Source organism: Diabrotica undecimpunctata, chromosome 4, assembly GCF_040954645.1.
Source record: "Diabrotica undecimpunctata isolate CICGRU chromosome 4, icDiaUnde3, whole genome shotgun sequence".
Classification (NCBI taxonomy): Eukaryota; Metazoa; Arthropoda; class Insecta; order Coleoptera; family Chrysomelidae; genus Diabrotica; species Diabrotica undecimpunctata.
The window spans coordinates 17669698-17697562 of record NC_092806.1 but is presented as its reverse complement, the minus strand read 5'-3'; the positions used below and the strand labels follow the sequence as shown (position 1 = coordinate 17697562).

Sequence of the window (27865 nt, the reverse complement as noted above, 5' to 3'; positions counted from 1 at the left end):
AAGTGGCTATAATAGTAAACAAAGAAGTTAACAAATGTGTACTTAGTTTTATAGGAAAAGCACATAGAGTTGCAGTACTCAAAATTAATGCTAAACCAGTAAACGTGAATATTATTCAAGCATATGCTCCATAAACGCGTAAGCTCAGAGCAGGAAATAGAAATATTCTATGAACAATTGAAAGAATCCCTAAAACATACCAAAAAAATAAGAAGTAAATATCCTGCTAGGAGATTTCAACTTCAAAGTAGGCAAAGGATGTGTTGGCAATACCGTGGGACATTTTGGACTAGGAACGCGAAATGATAGAGGAGACCGCATTATTCAGTTTTGCCAGGAAACGGATAGTGCAATAATGAACACCTTTTTCCAATTACCACCTCGAAGACCACATCTGGAAATTTCCAGCTGACTAAAAAAAAAAAGATTAGAAACCAGGTTGACATCATCATCAACAAACGATTTCCAAATTCCGTAAAATCCGCAAAAACATATCCGGGAGCAGATGTTCCATCTTTTACTAGGACGTTTCAACACATGAAAAACGTCCATAAAAGAAAACAATAAGAAAAGTCCATAAAAGAAAACAATATAAAGAAACAGCCATGGATAAGACAAGAAATATTAGAGCTAATGGAGAACACGGAAAAAAGAATAAAATTATTGCATAGAAATAGAATCCTAGAACAGAAGCATGACACTTTTAACCTACATAAAAAGATCAAAAACTTAACGGGAGGAAACGGATCACGAAGCCATAACTTAATACTAGACGAGCACAACAATCTGTTCTTCGAAAATGAGAGAATACTTGAGAGATGGAGGCGATACATGAAAGAATTATTCAAGGAAGAGCAAGAGACATAAGTCAGTGTTTCTCGATGTTCAGGAGCAGAAATAACGCTCAGTGAAGTAAAATATGCAATAAAAAGACTAAAAACCAACATAGCACCTGGACCTGATAACATACAAGCTGAAATATTAAAACTATTTGAAAACAACCAACTCAAGCTCCTAACGAGTCAACTCAACAAAATCTATGAAACTGCAGAATTTCCAACAGATTGGCTAGTTTCCACTTTCATCCCTCTGCCCAAAATGGCAAATGTCACCAGATGCTCTGATTACAGAATTATAAGAATTAATATAAGAACACGAGTCTTGAGATGCTATGTATTTTCTACGCTTTTATATGGAGTCGAAGCCTGGACCTTGACGGAGGCAACATCCAAACGATTAGAAGCCTTCGAAATGTGATGCTTTCGCCGCATGTTCAGAATTTCCTATATCCATCATGTTACAAACAACACCGTGATCCAACATATGAATAAAGATCTGGAAATTATGCGTATGGTGAAAATCAGAAAGATGACATACTTATGGCATGTGATGCGCAATGCGAAGTATCAACTAATTTAACTAGTTTTACAAGGCAAGATAGAAGGCAAAAGATCTCAAGGGCGCAGAAGGACATCGTGATTGAAGAACATCAGACAGTGGACAGGAATGACTCCCATACATCTATTTAGAGCAGCTGTCAACAAAGTTGTACAGACCAACGTGATTGCCAACATCCACAGATAATAGGCACCAAAAGAAGAAGAAGTAATCCTTCTATTCGCTCATTTACAATATCAAGTACTTTTCTCAAATTTCCAAGTTCAAATAAATCAACTTGCTTGCTAATATTTGACATTTGAAGTGTTCAGTCCTTATTGGTAACTATTCATGTACACAACATATAATATCTATAATATATATATCTTCTTTTTCTTCTTCAAGTGCCATCTCCGCGGCGGAGGTCGGCAATCATCATACCTCGGCAATCATCATAGCTATCATCATAGCTATATATATATATATATATATATATATATATATATATATATATATATATATATATATATATATATAACCGGTCATTCTGTTTTGTTATTTACTTCGTTGGAAGTACGAGAAACTGAATTCACTACGAATTTTGACTAGATGAACGGCTTGTGGAATGCAATTTTAGATTCCCTTGCCGAGTAATTCATCCAGCTGTTTGTTTCGCAAATTTTAGGAAACACAGTGGTTAAGATTTGAATTCGGTTTCGCTAAGTAGAAATCGTTTGATTTCTCTTTTTGTTTTTAGATGGCGTAGTTACGTCTGTATATAGTTATTTTAATAACTATTGTCTAGGACGGGAAAGATTTTTGTTTTGGTTCAGAGCAGTGGCTATACCGTTCTGAAGAGACTTAAGGAGGTCGAAATACGTATCAACGGTTGTTGCTGCACTTTATCAAAACAAAAATCTAATACCGTCATTCTGTTTTGTTATTTACTTCGTTGGAAGTACGAGAAACTGAATTCACTACGAATTTTGACTAGATGAACGGCTTGTGGAATGCAATTTTAGATTCCCTTGCCGAGTAATTCATCCAGCTGTTTGTTTCGCAAATTTTAGGAAACACAGTGGTTAAGATTTGAATTCGGTTTCGCTAAGTAGAAATCGTTTGATTTCTCTTTTTGTTTTTAGATGGCGTAGTTACGTCTGTATATAGTTATTTTAATAACTATTGTCTAGGACGGGAAAGATTTTTGTTTTGGTTCAGAGCAGTGGCTATACCGTTCTGAAGAGACTTAAGGAGGTCGAAATACGTATCAACGGTTGTTGCTGCACTTTATCAAAACAAAAATCTAATACCGTCATTCTGTTTTGTTATTTACTTCGTTGGAAGTACGAGAAACTGAATTCACTACGAATTTTGACTAGATGAACGGCTTGTGGAATGCAATTTTAGATTCCCTTGCCGAGTAATTCATCCAGCTGTTTGTTTCGCAAATTTTAGGAAACACAGTGGTTAAGATTTGAATTCGGTTTCGCTAAGTAGAAATCGTTTGATTTCTCTTTTTGTTTTTAGATGGCGTAGTTACGTCTGTATATAGTTATTTTAATAACTATTGTCTAGGACGGGAAAGATTTTTGTTTTGGTTCAGAGCAGTGGCTATACCGTTCTGAAGAGACTTAAGGAGGTCGAAATACGTATCAACGGTTGTTGCTGCACTTTATCAAAACAAAAATCTAATACCGTCATTCTGTTCAGTAATTTTCATATATATATATATATATATATATATATATATATATATATATATATATATATATATATATATATATATATATATATATATATATTACGTGTTGATTTAAATATAAATTCTAAAACGGAACCTTCTACTAAAGAAAGTTTTGAGGGCATTTTACCCTAGCGTGCACCATTAAACTTGACACAGAAGCGGTAAAAAAATGTAATTTTATAAAATTGACTCTATTTTAAACCTAATTTCGCGCAACCGACGAAACTGAGAGAGATTTATTTGCACTCGGTGAACTTGTACGACTTTGAGAGATGCATTTAGGAGCAGTATGTCCGATTAACTTACAGCGAAAAGTATTTAATTAAAATATATTGCCAGTAATGATTTATGAAACGGAAGCGGTACATTAACTTTAGAGTTAAAAATGGAAGTCGCTTGATATAAGGAGCGCTGCGGCTCGTAGGGCAAAATGAAAAATAAAGTTGCGAACAAATAAAGCTCACATTGGTAATCGTAAAGCGAAGAACATATATCTTAGAAGTACGGTGTAACTGTTGCAATACAAAAAGAAAGATTGGTGCTTTAAAAATCCAAAATATACTTCCCACTACAAAATATCAGCTAAACTTTTAATGACTGTCGGTGCTATTAAATTATTATGGAACGTAATAATTTAATTTAGATAAGAACATAATATGTATTTTACACTTATTTTTCATTAAATGTAGATTTTTCTTATATTTGTCCTTGACAAAACTGCAAACACACTGTTCACAAGGATTGAGAATTCACAATAGAAGCAAAAATAACAAATTAACAGTATATTCTTATAAATGCTAGTATATTGTAAGAATTAAAAGTATAGAAAATATAATTAATGAAAAACTAAGAATATTAATCATAGAAAATTCTCATATAATTACAACCTAATTAAGGACACCTTATATAGCAACTATAAATTCTGATCTACCAATCTACCTAAAATACCTGAACCGACTTTAATTTACTCTCTTTTAACGTGGACAAGACATTAGCATTATCCTATAAAGAAGCTCTTCAACCCTTGCTTCTTAATAACAGCCAGATCAGTATCGCTGATTCTGCAAAATCTCTTGGTATTTTTATAGACCGTAACCTTAAATTGTCCCTCCATATCTATTGGTTAGGTAAGAAACTAGCCTCAGTGTTCTATCACAAATTAATCCCTTAATTTGTAATCTCACATTATTCTTAGCTTCTTAACCTTTTATAGTTTCACCGTGTATAATTGAAACATTGTAAAACATATCGAATAATATTTTAGTAATTAGAGTCCAATTGCCGAATAATATATTTTTCAATTGAACTTCCTAAGTGTCGCAATAACGGCCTAGATTAAATTGTATTGTAAGCTCACAGTTCAAAGTTTGTTAGTATGGTAGAAGCATTAACCTCTGTGCTGAGGTATACATTTGTGAAATTATAAATTGGGGATTTCAGCTCATTTGAGCACAGTCTATTGTAGAAACTTACCTAACAAACAACTATATTATAATTATCAGTAGCTGTCAATAAAACTATAATTTTTACTCCACATCTTCAACATTTTATTATATTGCCATCGTCAATCGAGAAAAATCGGACAAAGGGACATTACAGCACAATTCGATCCTTATAATTACATTCGAATCTGTCCATTGGTCCCTCGACAAAACAACATCAAAGGGCATTAATTGGATTTGAGCTTCGAAGGAGACGACCCTTAGTGACCTGAATAGCTGTTCCCCAGTTCCGTACAAGATCGACGATCGAATTCGAAGTGTGGAGAAAAGAAAAATAAAACAAAGGAACCATAGGAACTTAGTCCAAATTTTAATGAAACAGGTACAATAGATATTCTATTAGGAGCCAAAGAATATAGTTTGATAGTATTGGATGGAGTAGATCGAACAAAGGATGGTTTGCTCACCCAAAATACAAAATTGGGTTGGATAATGTCAGGGATAGCACAGCAAGAGAATATCCCTAATATACAAGTACTCAGCATGATATCTAGACGACAGATGGATCAAGAAATAAAAAAATACTGGGAAGTAGAAGTAGATCAAAGCAATACTCTTTCAATAGAAGAAAAAGAGTATAAAGAATATTATAAAAGAACCGTAAAAACGGACAACGAAGAAAGATTTGAAGTTAAAATATCCTTCATTTCTAATACAAGCCTATTAGGGAACAGCAAGCATATGCGAGACTGCTGCAATTAGAGAAGAAATTTCAAAGAGACAGAAACCTAGAAAAAGAGTACAGGAAATTTATGAAGAAATATGAAGATTTAGATCACATGAAATTGAATAAAACCGAAATCATAAATAAGCAAAAGTATTACCTTCTTCATCATGCAGTAATAAAAGAGGATAGTATCCCAACAAAATGCAGGGCCGTGTTTGACGCTTCCAGTAAAAGTTCAACAGGAATCAGTCTCATTGATATAATACACTCTGGACTTCGTTTGCAACAAGATCCTACACATATATTAATAAATTGGAGGTTGTACAAAATAGCATATACGGCAGATCTAGAGAAAATGTTTAGGCAAATAAAGATAGCTGAAGAAGATCAAGTTTACCAGAAGATATTATGTAGACAGTCTGTAAACGAACCAATAAAGGAATATCAATTGTGAACAGTAAACGGTACGAAGGCAGCGCCATACCTTACATTAACCCTTTCGGTCACGCTTTTTTTTAGTGTATTGAAATATATTTTGTTAATAATTCCAAATTATTCCCAGTTGTGGTACTCTTTTGAAAGGTAATGTGTTTTGGTAGGAATATTAGCATTTTTTGTTAATAAAATAGAGCCCGTTTTTGATGTTGTCAATTGACAAAATTGTGACTAACTAATATTTACTTAAACGGAGTTAAAATTCTTGTGTCGTCAATTGACGACACAGTGACTGAAAGGGTTAAGAAGGATACAGGAATAATGTAATGACGAGAACTTAAAATATTCACTAGCTGCGGAAATTGTTAAACACAACATGTACGTAAACGACGTGCTAGCTGGAGTGCAGAAACGTTGGCTGAAGCTTATCAAGTTTAAACAGAGTTAACAGAAATGTTCAAGAAAGGAATTTTGTATTAAGAAAATGGCTTAGTAATAGTCAAGATTTAATGGAAACCATACCGGAGGAACTAAAAAGTGTCGATCTCAAAACGTTAGACAAAGAAGATATACATAAAACGCTAGGAATCCACTGGTCACCGGTTGAAGATGTAAGTACATTTAAAATAAATATAACCGAACATAAAAAAAATAACAAAGAGGCTGGTGTTATCGGAAATAGCAAAAATATATGACCCATTAGGATGGATTGCGCCAGTGATAATGCAATTAAAAATATTCATACAAGATAGGTGGCATAAAGCCGTCACAACCCTAGAAAAAGAAGAAGTGGTGATAATAAAGAAGGATGACACCTCGCTGGGGAATTGGCCACTAGTGAAGATAATCAAAACACATCCCGGAGGTGAAGGTATGACAAGAGTCGCAACAGTTTAAAAGGCGAACGGAAAAGTAACTACTCGTCCTATACACAAGTTAATACCAATAGTACGAGAGCCCACCTACCGAAAGACAAATAAAGCACGTAGTATGTGAAGACAATTTATATTTTGTATCCTATTTTATTATCCAGAGCATCTAAGCGATAAATACATAGATCGAGGGATATTTAGAATAACAATTCATCTAGAAAAGAAAAAAAATTAGATGGTGAAAGAACGATAGATTCAATGGTAAAAACGCTGGAAGATATGTGTAAGGCAAGCAATATAATAACTAACAACTATAGTGAAATTATCAGTAGCTGTCAATAAATCTATAATTTTTACTCCATGACTTCAACATTTCATTGTATTACCATCGTCGATCGAGAAGAATCGGACAAAGGGACATTACAAAACAATTTGATCCTTAATTACATTCGAATCTGTCCACTCAGCCTGCTATACGTAAGATCTCTTTCGAAGGAAATCAATTTAGCACCTTCCAAAATAACATATTTTTCTTTGTTCGAGTCTCATCTTCGATATGGCCTTCTTTTTGGGGTTCTAGTACAGTTGCCCAATCTGATCTTAATCTGATAACTAGTCTAGCCTCAGTAAAATAATACATTGCAGAACCTACTTCAAGTAACACGGGATTTTAACTCATCCCTCTTTATATATTTTAGAAACTGTTTTAATTCGTAAACACCTACATGATTTTCCAGCAAGACCTAATCATAACTCTTATTCCAGAAATTGCTGTATTACCTCACATCCAATGTAAAAAAATTGGTCTTAAAATCGTAGTGTCTTTTTAAATGAGTCTTTTATGCGAACTGTTAATGAAAAATATACACAAAAAAGAAAATTGAACTGACAGTTAAATAAGAACACAACAAAGCAATAAATATTTTTTGTATACAAATATAACATAAAAATAATTAATATAATTTTACAACATTCGATAAACCATCTCATTCTAATATTACAATATATATATATACAGTATACATATACAATACATAACTGATCGCTTCATGAATTCGCGCAAAAAATGGCCACGCATAACAATGTAATCCGCATATTTCAATGCTAATGAAAAATAAAATGATGAACGAAGCGGTGTAATATACATTGTAAAAAAACAATGGATATAAATCAAAGCTAATTTAATCAATTAAGTCATTTAATATAAAGTTATATTATATGCAAGTAATCCATTGATTTATCCCAATATAAAATGTATAAAAAAGTTAAAACAACTATAGTTTTGTATTTAATATGCAATTCAGATACATCTATTAATAAAATAGCAAACTTGCTAAAGAAAAAATTGTGTCTATATATATATATATATATATATATATATATATATATATATATATATATATATATATATATATATATATATATATATATATATATATACGTTCGAATTATCTTACAGACCACTTTACCCGATAATTCGAACGTATTTATAAATTATTTTTTGGTCGAAATAATCACTTCTAATATATATATATATATATATATATATATATATATATATATATATATATATATATATATAAATATATATATGTATATATATATATATATAAATATATATATATATATGTATATATATATATATATATATATATATATATATATATATAAATATATATATGTATATATATATATATATATAAATAGTAAACTCTTAAATATTGGGGAAATCTGCAAGAAATACTCTAATGTGTATCAATTGTTTCGCCGAACGTTTTCGCCAAAGAGAATTAATTTGGCTTCTTCAGGGCTGAAAGAGAATAAATTATAATTAGCTACCATATATTATCTATTAAAACATTATTGATCTTACCGTAACTTAGAATTGTAGAGTTAGAATATTAAAAAACTTTGCTAGTAACATAGTGGTGTTTTTTGTTACTATGTGCAAAAAAAGTTTTTTATAAGAATTGAAATGTATGGTAGCTTCGAACTTGACACGTAAAGGCTTACCCAAGGTTAATCGAAAAACCCAATGCAACTACATTTAAAAGGAGGTAATTCTTTGAAATGTCGGCAATAACTAAATTTTGATTTTAAATAGTTAAAAGTGAGGTTCTGTTTAAGCCAGAACGCAAGCGCTGACAACTTCATTATAATTGGTATGAATCTTTATGTCGTTAAGGTTCATTGGTAAAAAACGAATAAATTTAAATCCCAGTAAAGGGAAATATTATTTTGATTTTCTTTATTTAATTATATTATTGTTCATGTATTATTGAATCTTATTGAGACGTATCTAAGAAAAGCAAGGGAATGTTATATATTTTTTGTTAATGAAAATTCAATTTTGTTAATGTAAATTTTCATTAACAAAAAATATAAAAAAAAAAAAAAAAATATAAAAAAAAAAAAAAAAAAAAAATATAAAAAAAAAAAAAAAAAAAAAAAAAAAAAAAAAAAAAAATATATAACATTCCCTTGCTTTTCTTAGATACGTCTCAATAAGATTCAATAATACATGAACAATAATATAATTAAATAAAGAAAATCAAAATAATATTTCCCTTTACTGGGATTTAAATTTATTCGTTTTTTACCAATGAACCTTAACGACATAAAGATTCATACCAATTATAATGAAGTTGTCAGCGCTTGCGTTCTGGCTTAAACAGAACCTCACTTTTAACTATTTAAAATCAAAATTTAGTTATTGCCGACATTTCAAAGAATTACCTCCTTTTAAATGTAGTTGCATTGGGTTTTTCGATTAACCTTGGGTAAGCCTTTACGTGTCAAGTTCGAAGCTACCATACATTTCAATTCTTATAAAAAACTTTTTTTGCACATAGTAACAAAAAACACCACTATGTTACTAGCAAAGTTTTTTAATATTCTAACTCTACAATTCTAAGTTACGGTAAGATCAATAATGTTTTAATAGATAATATATGGTAGCTAATTATAATTTATTCTCTTTCAGCCCTGAAGAAGCCAAATTAATTCTCTTTGGCGAAAACGTTCGGCGAAACAATTGATACACATTAGAGTATTTCTTGCAGATTTCCCCAATATTTAAGAGTTTACTATTTAACTAATCTGCAAAGATTAAATTTCTTTTCTATATATAAATATATATATATATATGTATATATATATATATATATATATATATATATATATATATATATATATATATATATATATATATATATAAGATCCAAACAGTCCATTAAGCAGATAAAAAACGGCACGTGGCACTTGGTGAGAGCCAACAGAAGTGAATACTTCTTATAGCGCGGTATTACTATTTATCTGTTGTGGTTGATGACATTTTACGTCTGCATATTACTGAATTGTTTATATTTTTTTACAATAACGCCACAGATATAAGTTCTTTAAACTCTAATCTTGTATTTCTATCTAATTACTTCATTCTAATTATTATTATATTACGCAACCGATAAAATAACTTTCAATCGAATCTCCAAGGTTTAAACAGTTACGCCAGTGCTGTAACGAGTACATAGCAGGAAACTCTTAATAGTATGCCGTATCAAGAGGGTCCACAGACATTAAACATAACAATCGACTTTTCAGAACTAAGAAACATGTTAAAAACTTCATCACAGTAGATGTCCAAAATGGTCAACCTGCTAACTACTGTAGCATTTGTACAGTCCTTGTACATAATCCCCTTGTATATGTATTAAAACACCAAACAATATTTTTAGTGTATTTAATTTTCTATCGTATGTATTAAAACACCGAATTCTTTCAATTCCTATTTGCGTCGCCGAGTGGATATAAACACATTTATGCGTTTATATATGCGTTTCAAAGAAACATGCATTTAGATCGCTGAGAAGGTTTAGCCGGAAAGATAATTGCGAGACTCTCGCTGAGGCGTTGTCACGGACAACTGATTTCAGCGTTTGTCCAAATTTCACGTTTGTAATGTTTTCTCATTCTTCGTCCCTTTTCATGGAAATCTAGTGTGTAGTGGCAGTTAATTGTGCAGTATGTGTAGTTACAGAGGAGGTTTTAAAGAGTAACGAGAGTGGGCAGACGTCGGTATATAGTTTGGAGAGCCGGCAAAATTTGTGAGAAAACGTGACTATACTCAAAGTAATGTGTCTGTTAAAGTAAGAGTATTCACTATTTTTTGTTGTATGCCGTATCTAATCTGAGGTATTTGTTAAACGGCGTGTACAACAAATTTGAAATATAACATCGATGGTTCCAGTTTTGTAAGAAGCCGAGCCGAAGTCTGTGTCTAGTGCCGCCAATTTCAACCTCAAATTATTGTTCTAATTAAGAAGCCGTTTCAGAACATTTTTCACAGCGGAGATGAATTTGTTCGAGTGGTAAAGAGTTTGAATTCCAGTTCCTATCCCCACAAATTTAAAGTAAAGTGTAATCTAGTTAATGAAGCTTATATGATGCCATTTACAATCTTATTAAGTATGGAAAATAATGTCATCAAGATGGTGACCATCCCGTTGGGTATAGTTTTCGATCCTCTTTATAAAATCCTCCATACCCCGCTCTAACATCGCTCGATCAACAGTCAGTATTTTCTGGCGAGTTGCGTTCTTCAACTCGATTAAACAACTAGGCTTGCTAGCATATACACGACTTTTTAAATACTTCCATAAAAAATAACAAATTGACAGGTGACAAAAAATGAAATGAGTTGTCCTGGGAACAGCTTGTGGAAAATATTCATTGAAGCATGGGCAGTATGTGCCGTGGCACCATCCTGCTGAAACCACACATTCCTTGGGTTTATCCCTTTTATGCGTAGTTCTGGAACCAAAAAATTTTGGATCATGTCAACATAGCAAATAAAATTAACTGTGACGGTATGGCCAGCCTCTTCGAAAAAATATGGCCCAATAATGCCAGTCGGACCAATGGCACACTGCACTGTGACTTTTTGAGAATGTAAACGACGCTCATGAAGATTTCGTCGGTTTTCAGGAGCCCAGTACCTGTAATTCTGTTTATTAACGATTTCGTCCTATATATATATACAAGGATTTCCACAGTTTTCACTGTATTCCTTCACTCAACCGTTTTCTCCAATTTTTCCTGTTTAGCCAGTCCCCTTCCTGTAGGTTTCTTCTACTCATTGCTTCGTCCACTTCATCTCTGAAAGATCTTCGGGGTCTGCCTCTCTTTCTTCTTCCTATCGGGCTCCACTCTGTTATTATATTTATCCACCAAGTTTGGTCTGCTCTTCTGACATGTCCGTACCAGGTTAACCTCTTCTGTTCGATGTAGTCTATTATGTCGGAGTTCATTCCCATTCTCCTCTTAATCTCCATGTTATTTATTCTATCTCTTCTTGTTACTCTGCAGCTTCTCCTTAGGAATTCCATATCTGTTGCTCGTATTTTGTTTTTGGTTTTCTTATTTATTGTCCAATTTTCACACCCATAAGTGAGGATACTTCTTGTCATGGTATTATATATTTTTTTCTTTGTTTTCATGCTGATGTTCTTATCCAATAGTACCGGGTTCAATTTTCGTATGCAGTCTCTTGTTTGTCCTACTCTATTTTTTATATCTTTCTCCGTTGTTCCTTTGTTTGATATTATGAAACCTAAATACTTATAATCCACAAGGAAACTAAGTTCCTGTGTTTGGCTGTATACCATATATTAAAAATTTTGAATAAAATCCTTTATAAAAAGGTATATAAAAAACCCAGTTGGGCTATGTTAAATTGGCAAAACGTTTTCGGAATAAGTATTCCATCATCAGTACCAAGTTAATACATGGATGTAGCCACTAAATATGGGGTTACAAACCCTTTAAAAATTGCTAATTGAAATTTAGTTTACATAATGTCTGTTTTACAATTTAGATGGTAAAGTTACCGTTGGATTGGTAACATGGTGACATATGACTCTGTAATAAGTTGCAAGTCCTGAGACGGTATGTCTACGAGGACTTCAATAAAGCAACTGTTGCTTTATTGAAGTCCTCGTAGACATACCGTCTCAGGACTTGCAACTTATTGCAGAGTCATATGTCACCATGTTACCAATCCAACGGTAACTTTACCATCTAAATTGTAAAACAGACATTATGTAAACTAAATTTCAATTAGCAATTTTTAAAGGGTTTGTAACCCCATATTTAGTGGCTACATCCATGTATTAACTTGGTACTGATGATGGAATACTTATTCCGAAAACGTTTTGCCAATTTAACATAGCCCAACTGGGTTTTTTATATACCTTTTTATAAAGGATTTTATTCAAAATTTTTAAATACTTATACTTGTCTGTTCCTTTGATTTGTTTACCTTCGTCCATTTCCAGCTGTTTTATTTCTGTATTCTCCGTTGTTAGGTATTCAGTTTTCTTTATGTTTATTTCCATCCCATTCTTTGTATATTCCTGGTCCAGTTTTCTCATCATAAAACTGAGGTTATCCTCGTCTTGTGCGATCACTATTTGGTCGTCGGCAAAATTTAGCGTATATAGATATTCGTTCCTTACTGGTATACCCATTCCTTCGCACTTTCTGTTCCATGGTTTCAGGGTTTTCTCCAGGAATATTTTGAACAGGGTGGGGGATGTCGAGCAATCCTGTAGTAGTTCCTTTATCGACTTAAATGGACTTCTTCTTCTTCACGTGCCATTTCCGCGACGGAGATTGGCAATCATCATGGCTATTCTGATCTTAGATGCTGCTGCTCTGAACAGTTCAATTAATGTGCATCCGTACCATTCCCTCAAGTTACGCAACCATGAGATTCTTCTTCTTCCTACACTTCTCTTGCCCTGGATTTTCCCTTGTATAATCAATTGAAGTAGGTTGTATCTCTCATTACGCATAACATGCCCCAGGTATTGCAGCTTTCGTGTCTTAATGGTTTCCAATATAGGCCTTAAATGGACTGCATATTCTATTGCCCATCCTAATGGAACTTAACTTCGTCGCTCATTAAAAGATGCTGACCTAAGTTATTCTCCAAAAGAACTTGCATTCTCCTAGTGAAATCCTCACGTTGTTCAATATCTCTTTCCATTAATTTCTGGACTATCTGCAATTTATAGGGGTGAAATTTTAGGTCCTTAATGTTTAACTCAATTGCATATTTTCGAGCGGACCGTGGAGGACGGCATCTCTCACTCGCTGTATGTTTACAGGAGTTCTTACTGTTCTATTCGGATCTTGTTGCCTGTTTTTTTCATGACACTACTTGTTGTTCTAAAATTCTTCATCCATCTTAAGAGTGTGTTGCGAGATGGAACCGCTCCACGCCTACCAATATTAAAGTGAGTGCGAAAAAGCCGCTGCGTATTGATCACTGATTCTTGATTTCGGATAAACGTATCGTATGCAAACATGCGATGTTCTACCGTCCACTGCTCAATGTTTACTGAAATGATACACTACTACAGAGGTAGTAACGCTGCGCTTGTTCCACTCTCATCCCTTTAAGCTTCGTACTATGCGTTCTAAAAACATCCGGCTCCCGATTGTCACCCTGTATATATATCTTACGTAAATTAATCTTATTTGATGTTTAACTCTAAAATCATTCTCAAAATGCAAATTAAATAATAAGTTGAAGAATTTCTCCGATCTCTAACCTTCGCCGAGTAAATCTTACATATTGCACCATGTAAAAAAACATATAAATTTACAATTATATTGGTTTATGAAAGAATGTTAAACATGTCCCCACACTTACTAAATTAAAACTTTTTGTGTAAATATGAGGTCATGTTATGTCACGAAATTACGCTTTTTAATTTAAAAACTGCTGCAAAATTTGCTAGTATTCAGAAAGATAAGGGCGCTTCATCATTTCAAGTTAGAGTTTTTGGGTCGAAACGGTTCTCTATAATTTACAGTCTTGACCATTAAAAGTTTTCACTTTAGCTACTCTGGGGTTTGAAGCTTTATTTTACCGGTCAGAATGGATGTTCACTTGTTCCGTTTTTAACTGAGAATCGTGATATAGTTACAGAGCGTGTTAAAGTGACCACATATTTATTGTTAACTTCTAGGCTATTTGAAGCAAAATATTAAGACATTTATGGGAAATTTGACTCGAGCATGAACTGCTGCGTAAAATAACCGTCCCTATCTTAAAAATATAATAAGTTTCTGAGACTTATTTTATATTAGATAAAGCAATTTTTATATTTGTGAGTATAAAATTAAATATGATAAGGAGCTAGACTTACCAATGCTAGTATAGAGTATGTTTCAGTAATTTGCTATTTTGGGTTGAGTATAATAATTCATTTGAATCTTAAACGATTTATTTCATCACTTTAACTAATGCCTATTAGGTTTAATCTTGAAAGAACTAGTTGAAATAGAACACATACAAGAGGATATATGGGTGGCCTTCCTGACAGAAATGTTTAAAAAACAAAACGAAGAACCTTTACCAGAAACGCCAAATATAATAACTGAAAAAAAAGACCGATATCTCCCAAAACGATGTGAAAGAAGGAATAAAGAAATTAAAAAACAGAAAGTCACCAGGAGAAGATCAAATACCAAATAAACTCTTAAAATATAGAGGTGATCACCTTATACAACAACTGCAACTTCTTATTAATAAAATAATCACCCCGAACAGAATACCAGATGAATGGAAGAGAGCGATCATGGTGATGTTCTTCAAAAAAGGAGATAAGAAAGACCCCAATAATTATCGAGCAATAAATCTATTAAATACAACACTCAAATTGACAAGAAGAATAATACCGACAAAAATAAACGAACGAATATCTTTGCAAGAGGAACAGCAAGGATTTCCGACAGGAAGATCATGAATGGATGGAGTTTTCGTAATAAGACAAATAAAAGAAAAGTCGCTGGAATACAACAAACCAGCATATATGTGTCTGATAGATTTGAAGAAAGCGTTTAATAGAGTAAGAATTCGGGACGCGATACATTTATTATATGAAAAGGGAATATCACTGGATTTAGTAAAAACCATTGAGAAAAATAAAAAAAGAAGAGGATATAGAATGGGAGAAAAGGAAATAAGGATAATATGCTACGCCGATGACGCCATAATAACAGCCGAAAATGAAGATGACCTACAAAGATTAATTAAAGAATTCGAAGATACGGCGCTCATATACAACATGGAGATCTCAACAGAGAAAACTAAAGCAATAGAGATATCAGCGGAACCGAGACGATGTAAACTAGTCGTAAATAACAAAATAATAAAACAAGTGATGGAAATTGAATACTGGGGAATAAAACTGTTAAGCTACGAAAAAGTGGAAGAAGTACAAAAACAAGTGATCATGGCAAACACAGCAGCAGGATGTCTGAACAACACAATCTGGAGAAACAAATACCTAATCACAACGGAAACAAAACCAGGACATATAAATCAACAATAAGACCGATAATGACGTACACAGCGGAGACAAGAGCAGATATGGCGAAAACACAAAAACTACTGGAAACAACAGAAATGAAAGTCTTACGAAAAATAACAAACCAAACTCTAAGAGACAGAGTAAGAAGTAAGGAAATACGAGTGAGATGTGGTGTACATTAAATAAACGCGTGGACCAAAAGAAGAAAAGTGGAATGGAATCAACACATCGAAAGCATGACAGAAAATAGAATAGTATGAATAGCAAGAGACAAATCACCAAATGGAAGAAGATCATTGGGACGACCGAGGAAAAGATGGTCAGACAACGTCAATTGAGGCTAAAAACCGAAGTAAAACAGGCATTAAGCCTATTTATAAAGTAGTAGTTCAATCTTGTGGTAGAGTTGAGCATCTTTTAGAAACTGTATAGTTTAGCGTTATCATTGGGGTAAAAGCATAAGAATCTTATATGACTATGTAATTATTTAAGTCGTGGAAAAAAAGTCATATTTTACAAGTATACAATTTGTAACCCTGTAGATATTGATCATTGTAACAAACTAACCCCTGACGCTGCACCTCTGGAGGGCGAGCTGTAATTTGTTTTTCAAACCCAAATATGTGACATCTCGTGAGTCCTGTGAGAAGCCCACTGACCTGAGTGTGTGTGGTCTGAGTGTTTTGTATATATTTTAGTTTAACAGTTGGGAAATGATCACAAAAAGACAGTACTTGCATTATATTTAGTGAGTTAACGTTTAGCTTTTGTAAAAGAAACACGATTATACAGCTTCATTAAATCATCGTAATTTTCATTATAAAATAAACTCTAAAAACCCTGATATCATTATTATTAGTATAACATCGTATTATATGTTCAGCTATTCCACGTATTAATATGTTATATCATCTATTTTTTACGATATTTATATATATTGTAACGTCTAGTCCTACATTCATCTATATTGCTTATATATTTTTTCAAATAAACCATTTCTTTCAGGTATTCAAGAAGACTATATTTAATTTTTTCGAAAACGCTAATCGATATCAATGCATAAAACAGTCCATCACTCAAATGATTGCATTGTTTTGCGTTATTAATGCGGAGTGCACAAAGTATTTGAATACTAGAGTGTGCAATCCTCGTTTACAAAACTACTTTAAATGCATATTGGTACTGCATTGTGTTTCGCAATGTATAAATTAAAGGAGAAAATTTAGTTCGCTAGAATTCGGTTTTTTAGCGTCAGTGCAATCAAAAATTTAACTATCTTTTTAAGGAAAATATAGTTTTAAAATAAAAATAAATGGCTACTCATATTAAGGATAAGAAAGATTTTAAATAAATAATAAAAAATAGAAAACTAAAGGTGAGCTTGACGCAGTGAACAAAATGTTTAGGGAATACACAAGAAAACGTCAGATGCTTTTATCTCGTCCATCGTCTTTGGTAGTTTTTTGCAGAAGAAGCTCTTCATTTGGTATATAACATAGAATAATTATCCAGTATCGTTTCTGATAGATCTGCTTTTTGTCAAATTTTTGCATTAAGTGTCGTCTTTAATAATGAAGTGTATAAAGTTCTCATCTAATACTTTAAATAGGTCATTATAAAATTCGTCTATTTTTATTTTTATGACTTATAGTAGTGGGTAAAAAACTTCGGGATTTTTTACTTAATATCGAAAATGTAAACGCAAACCAATTTATGAGACTCTTCCGGAAACTGCTCGCACATATTTACTCAACAATAATAACATATAAGGACATATTTCAAAACTCGTAAGTGGACAGTCAAAATAATTCTACAGCTATTCGAATTAGCATTAGTAAACAGTTAGATGGAGTGTATTAAGGATGTAGCATTTTTAAATTCTTTGGTTTATATCAAAATCACCCTGTATGTATTAAAACACCGAAGAATATTTTCAATGTATTTGTGTTTCCTATCGTATATGCTAAAATACCGAAATGTTATTTCAATCCTTTTTGCACCGCCAATAGACACATTTTAAAGTTTGTGTATATATCACAAATGGGTATTTCCTCGGTATTCTTTGATCGTTTTCTGCTTAATATTGCGCCTGAAATAAACATCAACTTAGATCACTGAGAAGATTTTGCGGAGACGAGAATTACATCACTCTCGCTGAGGCCGCTATCAAAGGCAGTTGGCTTTAGTGTTAATCCAAATTTTTCTTCAAATTTGTAATTTTTTTGTGTTTTTTCGTCTTATGTTATGGAAAATATGTAGTGAGCAGTTAATAGTTACAGTTTTAAGGAGATTTGGAAGAATCTTGAAAAGAGAACAAACACGCTGTGAACAATGTAATGTGTCAGTTTTGAAAGAGTAATCACTGTTTCTGTGTTTCAAAGTATCTAAGAGAATTGTGTCGTCTACAACAACTTTGAAGGATAACCACATGTAGCCATTGTGTCCAATTATACCTATTCCAGTTTTTAAAGAAGCAGAGTTTTAAAGTTTGTGTCCAGTGAACAACTTCTATTCTCAATTTGTTTGTCTTAAGAAGACGTTTCAGCATATTTCCACAGTTTGGAGATGAATTTGTTTGTGTGGCAGAGAGTGTAAGTCCAGTTCCTAACCCCAGAAATTTTGAAAAATTTTAGTGAAATCCAGGTAACTCTTTTGTGTTGAAAGGAAAAATAAACATTTTCTAATAATAATTGCTTTCATAACAGTTTAAGAAATTAGTAGTAATTAAAATTGTAGATCTTAGGATGTGGCTTAGCTGATTGTTCTCAATTTTAAAATTTAATATTGACATATGACAGCTAGCTTTATTTTTTTGACGCTTACCTAATCATAACAGAACTTGTTTTTGTTTTGTTTTTTTACAAAAAGGTTAATCTTTATATATAGTCCCATTAAAAAAGATATATTTCATTTGTAATAATTTATTTCTGCTACAAATTATCGCCCAGTAACAATTGTAAGTTCTTGTAGCATCTCCAACTTCTAGAGTTTGTAAACGGATAGTTCATAGTAAGTTTGTTTTTGATATTTTGTATTTTATTGTTATTATTTATATTTGTAACTGTTTGTAGTGAGACAATAATAAATATTAAATTTTTTTCCTAAACCATTTTGTTTATTTCTCTTAACTAACTTTCTAACCCTTTTTTTTTGTTTTTAGGAAGAAAGAGCTTTTTCTTTCATCCAGCAGGAAGATTATTCAAAGCCGCGTCCCTATTTTAAATAGCTTGAGAACCTTCTTGCATTTTGTTTGTCTAGGAGATGTAAGTACCCCTTTGTTTCATTTTCGTAGTTGCCCCAATACCAACCCCCTTATCATTTACTTATCCATGACCCAATTCCCCAAATATCCCTTGCGTAACCGTTCGCACAGTTTCGTTTTATTTTTCTTGCCCTATCTTTACCCTAATAATTTTTGTCTCAAATATTCAACCCCTTATTATAATACCCTATGTGGTAGGCAAACTAATCGTTACAAGGACTGTAGGGGTAATTGTTCTCACAGAAAAGATATTTTAGATTTTCTCTCGCTCAGAGTAGCTTTGGGAGAGTTTCTGATTGGAGGTTTAAGACCTAAAAGAAGTAATAGTACAGAAGTTGCAAGGAGCGAAGACAGAGAAAATGAAGACAGTTTTTGAAATCCTCCAAAGAAAATAAAACGATTTTCGGTTAAATTACCTAAACAAGATGAACGTTACAATAGTTATGAACATTGACTTCTGAATGACGATTTACAAAACCCACTTTATTGCCGGTTGGAAGCTTGCCAAATCGTTTACGCATACGTTGTATTAAATCTAATGTTTACTGATGTTTAAGCAAAAAAATGTTTCAAACACGTCAGAGGCAACAGTTTTGAGTAATATATGCTTACATTACGTGTTAAGTTGTTCAATATATCCGTTGTCAATATTTTTGCATAAAATATTTTAATATCGTCTTTATAATACACATTAACTCATTATTAAAGCAAGCAAATTTTGTGTTTTCGGAGAAATGGAAAAAGTCGAGTATCGTATTCAAATGTGCAAATCAAAGCCGACCTGGACGAAGTTTACGGTGAGGTTGCAACTTCGTTAGCAACAGTAATGTGTTGGAAAGCTGAATTTTTTTTTATGATGAGCGTCCGGTGAGGCCAAATGAAGTCACCACGCCGGAAATGATCAACAAAGTCAATGACATGATTATGGCAGATCGTCGAATTAAGCTCCGCGAGTTATTAGAGGTCCTGAACATTTCCTACGAACGCGTACACAATATCATTTACCATAATTTGGACATGAAAAAGTTATCCGCGCGATGGGTGTCGCGTTTGCTGATAATCTATCAAACTCAAAAACGTGTGACCACTTTGAAGACGCCTTTGGCGATGATACGGCGCGATCCGAAGGATCTTTTTCGCCGATTTATCACCGTTGATGAAACCTGGGTGCATTATTACACACCGGAAACCAAAGAACAGTCGAAACAGTGGCGCAAACGCGGCGAAGGGCCGCCGAAGAAGACAAAGATTGCACATTCGGCCGGCAAAGGGTTGGCGACTGTGTTCTGGGATGCGAAGGACATCATCTACATCGACTACTTGGAAACTGGCAAAACAATTAATGGTGAGTACTACGCAGCATTATTGGATCGATTTGATGCCGAATTGTGTCGAAAACGCCCCGGTTTGGAACGCAAAAAAGTGATCTTTCACCAAGACAATGCACCGGCTCACCGATCGGCCGTCGCCACGGCAAAATTACAGTACTTGGGCTATAAATTGGTTGAACACCCACCGTATTCCCCAGATCTTGCTGCCAGCGATTTTTTTCTGTTTCCAAACCTAAAAAAAATGGCTCGGAGGACGTCGTTTCGCAACAAATGATGAAGTCGTCGCTGAAACTTCGTCCTATTTTGAAGAGCTCGAGCAAAAGTACTATTCGGATGAGACAAAAAAATTGGAACATCGTCTTACTAAGTGTATCGAGTTAAAAGGGGACTATGTTGAGAAATAAATCGACTTAATTTTAAAAAACTTGTTTTTTCTATCAAAGGCTAGTTTTATATCAATCCACCCTCGTACGCATTTTCCATCCTTTGTATGATAATCTGGCGACGTGTCCTGCCCAATTCCATTTTAACGACGCGATTGTTTCGATAGCGTCTGTTGTTTTTTTCTACGACTTATTTCTTAGTCTGGAATTTTGTCTTTCAGAGGAACTCCTAACATCTGGCGCTCCATAGCTATCTGAGTCACGTAAATCTTATTAACTACCTTTTTTGTGACTGTTAGTGTTTCCTCTCCATATCCATGTCTGCACAATATCCCTTCCATCAACAGCAATATTTCGATTTAGCACCAGAATAGTCATTATTTGCGTCTTGTTTATATTAATCTTTAGTCCGACCTCCAAGGAAGCGTAATATAATTTTTTCATACGAATGGATGAACAAATATATTCAGTAAACTATAATTCATACAAAATTTTACTGTATACCAACCGGTTATAAGTGTAGCTTAAAATTTTTATATGCTCTCCCGCAAATAACCCTTAGCAGTTGATGTTTTTGTTTAAATAAAAAACTTTATAAAAAGAGAAATCAAACGATTTCTACCTAGCGAAACCGAATTCAAATTTTTACCACTGTGTTTCCTAAAACTTGCGAAACAAACAGCTGGATAAATTACTCGGCAGGGGAATCTAAAAATTGCATTCCACATGCCGTTCATCCTGGTCAAAATTCGTAGTGAATTCAGTTTCTGGTACTCCAAACGAAATAAGTAATAAAACATAATGACGGTATTATCTGTTTAAATCTAAATATATATAAGTATAAAAAACTTTATCTGTTTAAATCAAAATAAAATATTAAAATATTCTTAATATTCTCTAAAAATTTTAACGGCTATACAAATTTAAAATAATTTCAAGAAATCCACACAATATTAAAAGGTGTTATCTGCAATCACCGAGAATTTAAAAGCAACTTTACCGAGTACAAGGTACTAAAAGGATTTACAGATAATATTTTATTTAAATATAAGAGAAACCAGGTCAAAGGACCTTAGAATTTACTCAAAACAACATTAACAAGATGAAAAGTTGTTTCTTTAAGAAAACAGCTTCAAATTCAGTACTTGGAGCTGTCAAAGTTTTTACTTTATCCAAGTAACTTTTATCGCGAAAAGATTGAAACGCAAAATATTGTTCAGTTCAAAATAGATAAAAGAAGAATAATATAAGTGAGTTAATTTTTTTTGTACCGAACAACTGTTTTTTGAATAATGGTAATTAATGAATAAATGAACTTAATATAGGAAACTGCAAATCCTACCATTTTTAGTCCAAAGTATGGGTGAAAAAGTGAGCATTATGTAATGAATTTTTAAAATGTGCTCTGTTTTATAAAGAGCGATGTCAGGAATATTTTTATAGTCCATTTAACAGCAAATTTTTGTATATTATTTAAATATGAAACTTTAAAGAAGTAGAATAAACTTTAACTGAAGTTTAATTGACCAATGGTACAGCTTCATTAGCACTCAAATTAAAAAACCGTACCTTATAAAAACTTCCATATTTTATTTGGAAAAATGATTAAAGCTTTTTCTATGTTTACTAAAATGAAATTTTGTAAAACCAGATCACTCTATTTTTTTGCTAATATTATGATAATTGGTTTATCCAAAGACGAAAAAAGTAAAAGGCTATAACTTTATAACAAGAAAAATTAATCCAACGCCCATTCTATTTTTAATTACTTATATACCATCAGTAAAATGTAAAACATAACCCTAGATAATTGATTTGCATCTTATTTATTACATTAAAAATATAATTTTATTTTTATTATCAACTTTTAAAGCTAGGATGATGCCCTCTAATCTTTGCAGTAGTTTTTAACTTACAGATTAGGCTTGCTGACTTTCTAGAAAGTTTCTACAACCAATAGGTGCTGATAACCTCTTTTTTTTAATTGCTGCTACTTTATAACAATTAAGAAACGTAATCACCGGTATTAGAGATAGTCAATGAACTATATTTTCAAGAAATGTTTAGAATGTTTAAAAAACACTTTTTACAAGGTTGACCTACGTAGTGACAGCGTAGTCATGGTGGTGGACTAATTTCTCACCGGCCGATGAGACTCGCAAGTCTCAACAATTTGTAATATATTATTTTAAATTATAGTTCTTGAAGGCATCAATTATAATCTGTAAGTTACAAAATGCGAAGATGTTTAGGGATGTACAGATGTAAATAATTATAAATAAAAATTTAACCATTTTTTAATGTAATAAATCAGAGGTAAAAACATTTTTTAGGTTTGGTTTTACAATATATTGATAAAATATAAGTCTTTAAGAAAAGAATATTTCTTAGATTAAAAGTTTTCCTTTTTTCAAAAAATTATAGCCTCATACTCTTTTCGTCTTGGAATATACAAGTTATCATATAAGTAATTGATTCCACCGTTACTTGATGGAAATTCATATATATAACAATAAAACACTGAAAACTTTGTTTTAAAAACTTTTCCAAAATTTATTATAAAAACTTATCGCTACAGCCGTTTCAATAGAGTGCCTTTCTCAAGTGATTTATTTTTGGTATGTGTTTACAATTTATAGTCTTTAACTAAATAGGTTAAGAAGGGAAGAACTGTTTGTGTCAAGTTGGTTATTCAGAATTATGTCTCTATTTTTTAATTTGTTTATTTCAATAGATTCTAAGAAAGATAGCTTAAGGCCTTTATTTTGGATGTAAAATATTCGAAATTTGTCATTAAAAGAATAATTATGATCTAGAAGGTGAAGAGCGTATGTAGAATATGTTTTTCTATTTTTAAAAGCACTTTTATGTTCTGCTATACGTTTGTTAAAAGTTCTACCAGTTTGACCGATGTAAATGTTTGGGAAGTCTGCACATTTAAGTTTGTATACACCACTGTGTACTGCTCGTTGCCAGATATTTTGGATTTAATATTCTATGTATAGTTGTATACAGGGTCGGACTTATATACTGATACATTTTATCAAAATTACGACAACCCCACAAAGTAAAAAAAAATACATATAAGTAATACTTTTATATTAAAATATATATTTAACATTAAAATCTACAACAGTCGAACATGATTTAGGAGAATTATTATTTTTCCTCACATCACTTTTTAATTGAGACCACAATTCTATTGGATTAAGTACACAATAGTAATGAGCTAATCTTAATCCTCAGTCCCCGGCAGCTCGCTAGTTCCCAACCAAGGTAGCGGTAGGATTCACGGACAGCAGGCAGAGGGTGCAAAGAATCTCCGGGATGTAAGAGGCTACCAAGAACGACGAACGCTGCACATAATTACGTATAATGTAAGAACCTTATCCAAAGATGAAAAAATGACGGAACTGGAGGAAGAACTCAGACATGTGAAATGGGATATTATAGGAATTAGCGAAGTCAAAAAAAGAGGTGAAGATCAGGTCAAACTAAAATCAGGCAACATATTCCACTATAATGGGGAAACAGAATCGACAACTGGAGGAGTAGGTTTATTAGTACACAAAAAATTACAGAAAATGATACAGAGCATTGGCTGCATTTCCCCAAGAGTTATGTATATAAATCTAAGACTAAATAAGAGATACAATCTGAAAATAATCCAGGTATACGCCCCCACCAGCGATTACGAAGATGAGATTGTTGAAGCCTTCTATGAGGAAATCGAAAGAGCAAAAAAGCAGGAACCGGCCCATTACAATCTGATAATGGGAGATTTTAACGGGAAACTCGGAAGGAAAAAGGACGAACACGAAGTAGCAATCGGAGATTTTGGAATCGGAGTAAGAAACGAAAGAGGCGAAATACTTACCAACTTTCTACTGCAACACAAACTGTATGCAATGAACACCTTTTTTAAGAAGAAACAGAGTAGAAAATGGACGTGGGTTAGTCCAGATGGAAGAACTAAGAGCGAATATGATTATATAATAACAGACAAAAAGCAAATTATTCAAGATGTCACTGTACTTAATAAACTATCAGTAGGAAGCGACCACAGACCAGTAAGAGCTAGAATAACGATAAACCTACAAAAAGAAAGAGCAAAGATGATAAACAGTGGCAAACGCATAGTTTGGAATTCACCAAATCAGCCAGAAGCGTACATAAAAAATATAGCAGAAACTTTACAGAGTAATAATCCCAAACCTCTAAGTATCGACGATCATAATAAATTAATTACAGACTCGGTTAGAAACGCACATCGCACAACTCAAATTCTGCAAGAAAAATTACACCAAAAGTGAAAAGATTAGCAAAGACACAAAAGCTCTCATGGAAATACGACGAAACCTAAGCGAGAAAGAAAAGGGAAACAAAGAAGAATATAAAAAACTAAATAAAAGAATTTCAGCGGATATTAGAAGAGATATAAGAAGATATAATACTAATGTAATTACTCAAACAGTAGAAAAGAACAAAGGTTTAAAGATAATGAAAAGAGAACTCACACAAAGTAAAAAAGAAATATACAAGCTAGAAGATAAAGACGGAAAGGCAACAACAGATAAACAAAACATTCTGAAAATAACTAGAGAGTTTTATAAAGACCTCTATACCAGCCAAAGATCACAAGAAAATTTACCGACACGAGTAAAGACTCTCATAAATCAGGGATCGGAAATACTTTTACCCATTACTGTGTCAGAAGTAAGATCAGCTTTAAAGGAAATGAAGAACCATCGATCGCCTGGTGACGATGGACTCGTTATTGAGGCAATAAAAGCAGGAGGAGAAATTCTATTAAAATCAGTAAGCGAACTGTTTAATAAATGCTTACATGCGGGTACGATTCCTAAAGACTGGAACAATGCAGTGACAGTCTTGTTACACAAAAAAGGTGATATTACTAAATTAGAAAATTATAGACCCATCAGCCTCTTGACACATATGTATAAACTCTTTATGAAAATCTTAACAAAGAGACTAACACCTAAACTAGATTTCTATCAGCCCAAAGAACAGGCAGGCTTTAGGAGAGGATATGGCACAAATGACCATTTGCACACCATAAAGATCTTAATTGAAAAATGCATCGAGTACAACATACCACTGGTTCTTGCATTTATCGATTACGAGAAGGCTTTTGATACTGTAGAGTTTGAAACCGTACTGGAAGCCCTAAATCAAAGCCGAATAGATTACAGGTACACGTCACTAATCAAAAACATCTACGAGAACGCTACATCAAGTATACGACTACACGAAGACACAGAAAAATTCAGCTTAGGTCGAGGAGTAAGACAAGGAGACAATATTTCACCAAAATTGTTCACGGCAGCTCTAGAGTCAATATTTAAGAACACCCAATGGCAAGATATGGGCATCAATATAGATGGAGAAAGATTAAATCATCTGAGGTTTGCAGATGATGTCGTATTAATCGCAGATAACTTACAGGATACGGTTTCTATGCTACATTCGCTTAAAAGTCTGTCTGAAAGAGCAGGATTAAAGATAAACTTTGAGAAAACTAAACTTATGACAAATTTCGTAATGAGTGGAAATATAACTATCGACAATAATACCATACAACAAACAGACACTTACAAATATCTGGGACACGAGATCAAAATAAACAGAGACAATCAAGAGGCGAATAGGCCTGACATGGGCAGCATTTGGCAAACTAAGCCATATTCTAAAAAGTTCAATTCCCATGTGTCTCAAGCGAAAAGTTTATAACCAATGTGTTTTGCCTGTACAAACTTATGGAGCAGAGACTTTAACACTCACGCAGAAATCTGCGAATAAACTAAGAGTTACACAACGAGCCATGGAACGTGCAATGCTGAATGTGAGCCTCCGAGACCACATAACAAACCGACAAATCAGGCAAAGATCAGGAGTTCAAGACGTCATCGAAAGAACCACGAGACTTAAGTGGAACTGGGCAGGACACTTAGCCAGAACACAAGATGGACGATGGACAAGACGAATTATGGAATGGAGGCCCAGAAATTATAAAAGAAGCCGAGGACGACCACCGACTAGATGGACCGACGACATAAAAAGAGTAGCGGGAAACTGGCTACAAGCGGCCCAGTGTAGAGAACACTGGAAAGAACTGAGGGAGGCCTATGTCCAGCAGTGGACGGGATTGGCTGATTGATGATGAATTTTAATACTTTATGGCCATAATTTTCAGCTATCTTGTCGATAACATAATTTTTTTTACATCTAACTAATTCAAATAGTTCTACAAGTTGTTTTTTTGGGTAAGAATCCATAAAGTATATTTCATGTGTAGATAAAAATTCTTGAATTTCACCTTTGTTTGAATTAGTGTTTGGAATTTTACTTTTTAGTCTACAATGATACGGAGCATTATCCAAAATAATAACGCTGTTTATATTTAATTAAGGTAGTAGGTAATTGCTGCTCAAACCACCTTTCGAACAAAGTACTGTCCATATCTTAATGATAATCTAAGCGACAATCACTTACACTCCTAGCATAAAGTAATAAAGCATCTTCTACCTATCCTGATTCTCCCCCACAATGTAAAATACAAATTATCTTCCCTCTAGAGAGAATTTGCATTTTACAGAATAAGAGAGAGATCTGAAGAGAAAAGGGAGGAACATTTTTTTGACGCATTTTTCTGACGAAATTTTTACTACTATCGGTCCAACATTTTTTAACTATTATCGTGGGTGTCGAAACAAGTTTCAACCAACTAATACAAGTTCTTCCCTTCACCCCCAAATGACCTTAGACTCTCCAAATAATCGAACCTCCACTTTATTAAACGGCTGGATTTCATAGTTGCCTGCCGTTTAATCACTCTTTTAAACATAAAACCATTAGATTTTAAAAACCTCCAAAAATTAGTTTTATGACACT

General features: G+C 33.0%; 2 protein-coding genes across 3 annotated transcripts in view; one reads left to right on the top strand and one right to left on the bottom strand.

The window, feature by feature from the left end:
- Positions 1-27865, bottom strand: part of LOC140439250 (neuroligin-1-like) — a 397801-nt gene that overhangs the window by 271728 nt on the left and 98208 nt on the right. The window lies entirely within an intron of this gene.
- LOC140438576 (uncharacterized) lies at positions 5056-5744 on the top strand. The gene is made up of 2 exons (XM_072528239.1): positions 5056-5223; positions 5283-5744. The coding sequence occupies exons 1-2, from the start codon at positions 5056-5058 to the stop codon at positions 5742-5744; spliced, it is 630 nt and encodes a 209-aa protein (XP_072384340.1).